The following is an 8,455-nucleotide window of genomic DNA, read 5'->3' as shown; positions in this document are numbered from 1 at the left end:
GAAGACAAGACCTCACAAAAATGAGGTCAACACTTCTCGGCATGACTAGATTTGTATATGTTCTCTTTAGTAGTTGGATTGACGAGTCCACTACAACTCAGTTCTCAACCGAACTTGAGCTTACGAGAGATGTGTTGAGTTTGGTCAAATCTCAGGTCCAACTCAATTCTGTCACTTCCTTTGTCTGACCATGCTTTTATTGAGTAAGGTCATGAACCTACTTGATAAGTAACATGAGGATGAGTCAACTCTATAAAGTTTGTAGTTCATACATTAAGGGTTGAGGTAATGCCTGAGGTTGACAATACATGAGTCAATATAATATAACAGGGATAATAGGGATAATCTTGCCCATGGGTTTAACACTATAAAATTTTTAAAAGCACCCAATTTTTCAGTGTTTTGATTCCGTTAGAAATTGAAAGTATGGTTGGGACATGTGATGAGTTTTATGAAGAATTGTCCTCATTTATCTTACATGTCTGTGAATGTGTTATTGGAGTAATTTAGGACTTTGGGGAGATTATAATGTTCATTTTAAGTTGACCCAAACTAAAATCAGAGCATGTAGGAAATTGTGGTCTTTTCTATTGTTGTTTGGATGTTGATATATTATCATTTGGTTAGTGAAACTAATATTTGTCACTATTCATTCAAGTTGTAACATTTAGGACAAACATTGTTTGTACTTTTATTACTGTTATGATGCTATCTGCACTTTAATTAGACATTCTTTTTAGTTCAGTTTTCATTCTAACATGTGTAGGTTAGATTTACTTTCTGTTACATGCTAATCTGTCCTGAGTAATCTTTGAAAAATATTTCTTATAGACACTTGTGATAGATTCTACTTCTGAACTGTAATTTTTCTTCCCGCTTATATTTTTTATTTTTAATGCCATCTATGCTAAAAAATTAAGTTTGGGGGGAGAAAAATATTTTTAAATACTTAAACATTATTTTTCCTCAGTAGACTGTTTATTAAAATAAAATCACTGTACATGAGTTGTGGTATGTGATGCTATCGTTAGGGTACTATAAATCTTGATCCTAAGGAATATCATAGAAGATTTAGTGAAATTTTTGAAAAAGACTTCTAAGGTTAAGATATTTTGTAGGAAACAACAGGAAAATAATTTTACTATTTATAGTAGGAAAGAATTATATTTTTGAAAAATTAGGGTTTTTAGAATTACACATTTAAAAAGAATTACGCCTCTACACTTTATTTAAAACCAATACTTTTATTTTTTTTTGAAGTAAGTGTAGGATAGCTATAAGTATTTAACTTTAGAAAGGAGATAGTGAAATTCAAATCCATTAAAGTCATATCCAGATATATTAATTCTCACATAAAAACAAAAATGATTGAAAAAATTCCTTAAAAAAAAAAAGAAGTGATGAGAAGCTTGAAGGGAAACCTAATTAAAAATTGGTTTCACTTGAACCTTCATAAAGGAGAAAACTTAGATACTGTCCTAAACTTGTTTTTACTTTCATAAAAAATATTAGTTAAATCTTTCTACTTGAGTGCTTTAATTCAGTCTTTTATAATTTCTAGGAATTTAAAGTTTAGCAAATTATAATTATTTTTGAAATAGATAGAAAATTAGTATTCTTAGGGCGAATACAAAATAATCTTAAACCCTAGTTCTAGTCTAATTCAGTAGATTTCTCTTAAGTTGCACTATGATATTCCTAAGGCAAAAAATTATAAAATCTTAATGAAACCCACTAACTCAAATCAACAGGTTTAGTTTTAAAAGTTGTAGTGTTATTTGAGGACAAATAACATTTAAATTTAGGGGATTTTGATATGTTTTTTTGCATGCTTAATTTTCTATACTTTTTATATTTATTTATGAATGAAATTGCAATTTAAAGGGAAGTATTTTCATGTTTTTGGTGCAGATATAATGGGTAAAGCAATTGGAGCGAACTGAAACGAAAACAGAACGAAACAGAGCAAATGAAGCAATGGATGCTTGGACCTGAACTGACACCATGACACTAGCTTTTGGCACTTAGGTGGCGCCACATACTGGCGCCTAGGCGCCACATACTGGTGCGTAGGCACCAGTTGTTTTTCCCAGCCGACTGAGAAGATGACGCTTAGGATCCAAAATTGTTTAGAAGTTTTCTGGGAGTTATTTAGTGGTTCAAAACGATATGGAAAAAGAGATTTTCTGTCATTTGGGCACTTAGGGACGAAGTTCTAAGGTCTGGAACTCCTCAAGGACTTCAGGAAATCCATATTAGGAGTAGGATTCCACTAATATAGAGAGATTTGTAAGGGAATTTGCTACAAGGAGTAGTAGAGAACTTCAGTGGAAGGATTTCAGAGAGATTAAAGCTAAGTATTGTATGTTTTGATTGCATTGTAATCCAGTAAACACATATTTAGTGAACTTATTTTGCTATGTAGAGTTTGTTTGATTGTCTTGAAATCCTTTAAATCACATATTTAGTTTTAAATTTCTTTGTTTCATGAAGTTTTCTATTGAATCTATTATGCATTGTGAAGAGAAATCCTCTGCTTTTCTTTTATGATGATTTGGTAGCAAGTGTAGGGTGTTGAAGTTTAGGAATAAATCTTAATTTTATATGTCATGAATGTTTTCCTAGACTTAATTTATATATCTTATCGGCCATAATATTTGTAAAAATTTGTTGTGACCCATTAGGACTCGGAAGGAGCAGCGGTGGATCAACATGATAATGTTCACATTATCATTTAACTATGAATAAAGTTAGGGAGATAAGTATTTTGGGAGATTCAGATTAGAGCTTTTTGAGTGATAAGCGGGGCATATTGTTATGGGGAGCATATATGTGGCACTAACTGACACCGTTGCCAAAACAATTAACTCATTAGTGAACTATTCGTATCTATAACTCGGGAGAGAGTAGATAGACATATGCTTCTTTTGTTACTACTTTATTCATATTCTTAAACTTCTAACTTACAACCTACTTAATTATTCACAAAAGAAAAGTACTTTTTATCCCTCTTGAATTAAACCTTATTAATTGTTCTGGATAAGTTTTATCATATAATTAAAATAGTAATTTAGGAGTAGTGATAGTAAAATCATCTTTATAGAAACTCTAAACTAGGATCTTATAGTAGTAGACTAGAACTTCTCCTAAAGTGATTGTCTACCTCGGTTCCCTGTGGGTTCGATACTCGGGACTAAAAGAAAGTTCTATATCACTTGAACGATACGTGCAGTTGCGTTAACAGCTAGTGTGAAGTGATTTAACTTGAAAAGTTAAGTTATTAAATTTATAAAATATATTTTAAAAATTATAATATTTAAATCCTAAATCACTAGGTGTACCGCAGAGAAAGTAGCAGTCAATAGGTTTAAAGACCGAAGTGTTATGTATGTAAAAATGAAAGTTTAGGTGTGGCATATGTAAATACATAAGAATTGTGTGCTACATATATGTAAATTTTTTTATTTGGAAATAGCAAGCCCTATTTACTTAAAGTTGTATGTTGATTCTGATCTCTATCGCTACTTGGCTAATTACAGTTGAATAATTCTAATAGTTCTTTTCAAAATGTTATATTACTGATCGATTAGTGCCTAATTTGGGTTCTATTACCTCGGCTCAATATTTGCTGCGCGTGGTAGCCTCTGTCAGTGTAGTTTCAGGTTGCTTGGTTTAGATTGTGGAGGCTGCTCCTTCTGCGTGTTTGTCTTCTTTGGCTAAATCTTCAGTGCTTTCCTTCTATTGTTTAGCTACTGGTTAATTCTTTGTGTGTTGCTGCTAGTTTCACTTAGGAAAGCTCATTAAACTGGCAGGTTCTCTATACTAATGCTTCTTTAACAATGTTTGTTTAAGATATCGGGGATAGCCGCAATTTTGAACTCCTAGAAATACTTTTGAGTTTGAATGCCTCATGCCTGCTAATCTTGACACGATTTGGCCTGAGACCATGTAATATGGAGATGCGAACTGATGGTCACATGAAATATTATATAAAGTGCCAAAATAGTCCTATGACTGTTTACACAAGGTCATTTTTGTCCCATAGTCCATAAAAATCCTAAATTAATCCCGATATTTTTAAAATTAAGACTGAAATAGTCTTCCGTGGGGATTATTTCAGCCTATATTAAATGTATATGGGACTAAATTGGCACTTTTATAGACTCTAGAACTAAAATGACCCCATAAAAATATTTAGGGGACTATTTTGGCATTTTACTTATATTTTATCCATAATAATTTATTTCAAAATTGAAGGACCACTAAACAATATAAGTTTGTCCATATACGAATCATAATATAAATAATTTTTGGAGGGAACATAACTAATTATGAGAACCTGTGATGTTGGCATCCAATGCCCTATGTGGCAATTGCCTCGGCTGCCTGTGCTCCGGATCGGTTTGGTCCATGCAAGGGAGGGACCGACCGGTTCTTCCATGCAATGGGCTTCCCTTCTATTTGGAGCAGGATCCACTCCTCTTTACCCTAGGTCTATAAGTATGCTGTTTTCGTGTTTTAGGTCAGCTTTGATTGTGTTTTTTGTCTGGACAACTGTTGGCGTCCCTTATTCTCTTGTCTAAGGCTGTATCCAAAGGCGAGTGATGCTCCAGTTGTATCTCTTTATGAGATGGTGATTCTCCTCAAAGGGTCGACTGGTGCTCCGACTATATCTCGCCCCTGAGGTGGTATTTATCTTCGACTCTCCTCCATTCTCCACTACTGCCCCTTGTTGCACTGCTGTTCCAACCGTCCATAATTACAGCCACCTCCTGGGACAACACCTTTGCAGTTCCCCTATCGCTGCTTCTGCCCCAAACAGTTATTCCCGGCTGTTTTGTTGTTGTTCCAGCCGTCCAACACCCTCCTCCCTGCAGTTTTGTAATTGTTCCAGCCATCAGGACAGCCCCCTTTTGTAACCTTACTGCTGTCCCTGCCTTTACGGGCCTTCCCAGCCACCACTCCCTACCTTCCCAAGTGCTGCCACCTCCAGAATCTGCCTCCATACGCTTCCCTCTTGCTATCATCATCCAGGACAGCTGGTTAGCGTCGATATCTGCTGTGTTTGAAATTCAGAATCCATAAAAACTGTACTTTGCTGTTTTCTTCTTGCTGACCACCTCTTCTATCATCCCACCACTTTCCAAGGCCTTACTGAACACCTTAACCACTCTGAATCCAACCCTAGTCACGTGTCGTGTTATTGTTATTTTTCATTTACGTGTGGCTATAATCGACTATTGGCTTTTTCGGTAATAATATTTGTTTTTCTATTTTGGTTTGGGCTAACTCCAGCATCATTTGGTACTAGAGCTAGTCATACCCTAATCATATCATAGAGTTTCTAGCATCTATCAATATTTTCTCATTTACTGATTTTTCCAAACAGGGCACCCCAAAAATTTTCTTTCCCACTCTACATCACTCCACACCCTTTCACCCCTCCGACCCTAAAACCTAATCATGCCACCGAAGAGGCAATTGTTAGACACTGCTAAGGAGTTTTCCGTGGAAGAGATACAATGGGAATTCCGCTAAGTGCTACAACGACTCTTCGAACTTGAGGAAAAGACCCAAGGGGGTCACTGTCGTGTGAGGTAACGAGATTCGATGAGAGAGAAAAGAACGTCTGAATCCCATATGTAGGGATGACTCTAGTGAAGAAGAAGACATGCCACAACGCTTTGTGATACGATATCAGAGGAGATCGAGTGATGAAGTGTCTATTACAGGATACATAAACAAAATGTCTGCTAGTGGATACAGAGATGAAGTGTCTTTTGGAGGATATAGAGACTTAGGATTGAAAGTGGACATACCGGATTTTGAGAGGAGGATGAATCCAGTTAGACTTAATATAGTGGATGCAGGCTGTCAAACAGATTTGGAATACAAGAAGGTGCCTTATGACCGGAAAGTGAAACTTGTTGCTATCAAGCTGAATTAGAGCAATTCATTGTGCTGAGAGAACCTGAAGAGGGAGAGAAATAAAGAACGAAAAAACAAGATAACTACCTGAGAGAAGATGAAAAGGGAGTTCCAGCTAGATTACCTACCTCCACACTACCATTAGAATGTTTTCTTGAGACTCCACCACCTGCAGTAGCGGGGCCTATCAGTGAAAGAGTACACAACGGAGTTTATACAGCTCAAACTGCAATGTGATCTGATGGAGCCAGAGGAGCACACGATAGTCAAATATTAGAAAGGTTTGAAATCCGTCATTAACAATGTGGTTCAACTACAGGCTTACTGATATTTGGATGACATTTAGACCTTAATAATGAAGATGGAGAGACAACAAAAGTAAAGCAGACATGCACCTTCATTCAGACCGTCCATAGTTGGAGAAATCAATAGGAGAACACTTAAAACAGTTGAGAAGTTTGGCCAAAAAATGATAAGAGCTACCCAAAGTGAGAAGAAGTCTGAGAAGAGCAACACCCTCGCTACCTTCCTAGCCAACACATATTTTAAATGTCATAGTTTTGGACTCATTGTTTCCAGTTGTCAGACCAGCCAAGTTGTGTTCTTCACTGATCAGGGTATGGGAGAAAATTAGCGGCGAAGAGGCAATCGAAGGAAATGGTGAGGGGTACCGACTTCCATCAAATGAGGGCGAGATGCTTGTGCTTCGACGAGTCATACAGACTAAGGCTACGAGAGATCAGCAATGACTTCGCCACAACATATTCTACACCCGTTGCATTGTGAAGGGAAATGTATGTAGTCTCATCATCGATGGAGGGAGCAGTGAAAACGTGACATCTATATAGATGGTCGACAAGTTGAGCCTCACAACTTAAAGACATTCTCAGCTGTATTTTCTAAAGTGGTTGAAGAAGAAGAACAAGGTCAACATTGACATGAAGTGTCTCGTGGAATTTTCAATTAGAAACCAGTTGCAGGATCAGGTGTGGTGTCATGTGGTGCTGTTGACCTCATTTTTAGCGAGGTCTAATTTTCTTCTTAGGATTTAGGGTCTAGCCTTAGGATTCTCCCTCTGACTATCTTAGAGCCTTAGTAATGGGACTCATCTCATTTTACAAATCCAAACTGCTTCTTTACCCTTTTGGAGTTATGCATGTGTGGTACTCGACCTCTAGCACTTACGAGGTTGAAACCAACATGAGAAAACTCAAAATGAGTCCCTATAGGACCCTTAAACCATAGAATTGCCTCATGCACGATTTGCACCTTCGCACGCACAGACTTCACAATTTGGACAGTTGAATCTTTTAATTATCGCAATTTACATTGTTTACGCCTTTAAATGTTGCATAGTTAATCAAAACTTAAATAAGATTTTGAAACGATCGATCATGAGTCCAAAATTTGAAGTAAATCGAATTCAACACATTTTTGACCCGATCATAGACGAAGTTGCTCGAACGACCCCGGATGACGAAACGAACCGCGGTGGCGCGTTCGGAACGTCGATTTTACCTGGGAAGGACGCCCATTTTGATATGGTTTCGTGCACAAGCGAAAAGTGCGTGAATCGACAGATTTTTGAATATTGAACATTATAAATTATTAAAAAAAAGAAAATTGTTTTCCTTAAATCCCTAACCCTCGCTCACGGCACTCCTCCCCTCGCATTTTCTCCCTTGTTGACCCCTCTTCACCAGACACCCTCTGCCTGAGACTCTCCTTCCCGAAGCGTCGCCTGCCTCGTCTCGCCGGGCGAGGAGGTCCTTCGTGAGCCTTCGATTCCCACTATGGTAAGTTTGGCCCTGACGAGCTTGTTCCCTGAGGCACGAATGGGGCAAGGGCTTCTCCTTCTCGATGCCTTCGACTCTCTGCCCAAGCCTTCTCGTTTGTCGCCTTCAAGCGTCGGCTCACCCCCAGGTAGGTTTGGGTAAGCTCTTCTCCTCTCCTCTGGCTACATAAACCCCATTAAGGGAGGTCTTTTGGGTTGGCCGAAATTCTAGAGAGGGTGGAGGTGCTGCCAAAATTTTCTCTAATCTTTTGGGTTAGATTTTTCTCTGCTTTGTTCATTTTGTGTGTTCTTGAGGTCTTTTGGAGTTCTGTTTTCTGTTTTGGAGAAGCTTGAACAAGCTTTGGTAAGGTTAGGTGTTGCCGGATTTTCTCTGGGTTTGTTTTGAAGTTGCTCTAAATTTGCATAAAGAGTTCTTGGTCTAGTGAACATTTGGAGAAGATAAACTGAAGTATGATCATTACATTTAACATTTAATTTGTTATTTGGGGTTGTGCACTATTCATGCTTTTATGGATGAGATGAATACCTAGAGTTGTTCCTCTCTTATGCTTGCTTTTAGCTCTATAATTTAATAAGGTATTCCCGGAATGTTTACAACTGAAAGGCTCGTCTTAAACCTGGCTTGCTAACTTTATTGCAAGTTGTGCATTAGAGGAGGTATTGTACATTTGTTGGCTTAGCCTTCTTGTTTGGGAGCTTTATGGTCTACTGATTCGAAAATTTTATTTTAAG

General features: G+C 37.5%; 1 protein-coding gene across 1 annotated transcript in view; it reads left to right on the top strand.

The window, feature by feature from the left end:
* Positions 1 to 5,085, top strand: part of LOC110019302 (5' exonuclease Apollo-like) — a 12,797-nt gene extending 7,712 nt beyond the window's left edge. The window contains exons 5-6 of the mRNA XM_020716924.1: positions 4,523 to 4,658; positions 4,766 to 5,085. Coding sequence (XP_020572583.1) covers positions 4,523 to 4,658; positions 4,766 to 5,085 — 456 coding nt within the window. The remainder of the gene's footprint in view (positions 1 to 4,522; positions 4,659 to 4,765) is intronic.
* The last annotated feature ends 3,370 nt before the right edge of the window (positions 5,086 to 8,455 follow it).

The sequence above is a fragment of the Phalaenopsis equestris genome, unplaced genomic scaffold (assembly GCF_001263595.1).
Source record: "Phalaenopsis equestris unplaced genomic scaffold, ASM126359v1 Scaffold000054, whole genome shotgun sequence".
NCBI lineage: Eukaryota > Viridiplantae > Streptophyta > Magnoliopsida > Asparagales > Orchidaceae > Phalaenopsis > Phalaenopsis equestris.
Note: the sequence above shows the minus strand (reverse complement) of the source record. Positions and strands in the feature narration are given on the sequence as shown.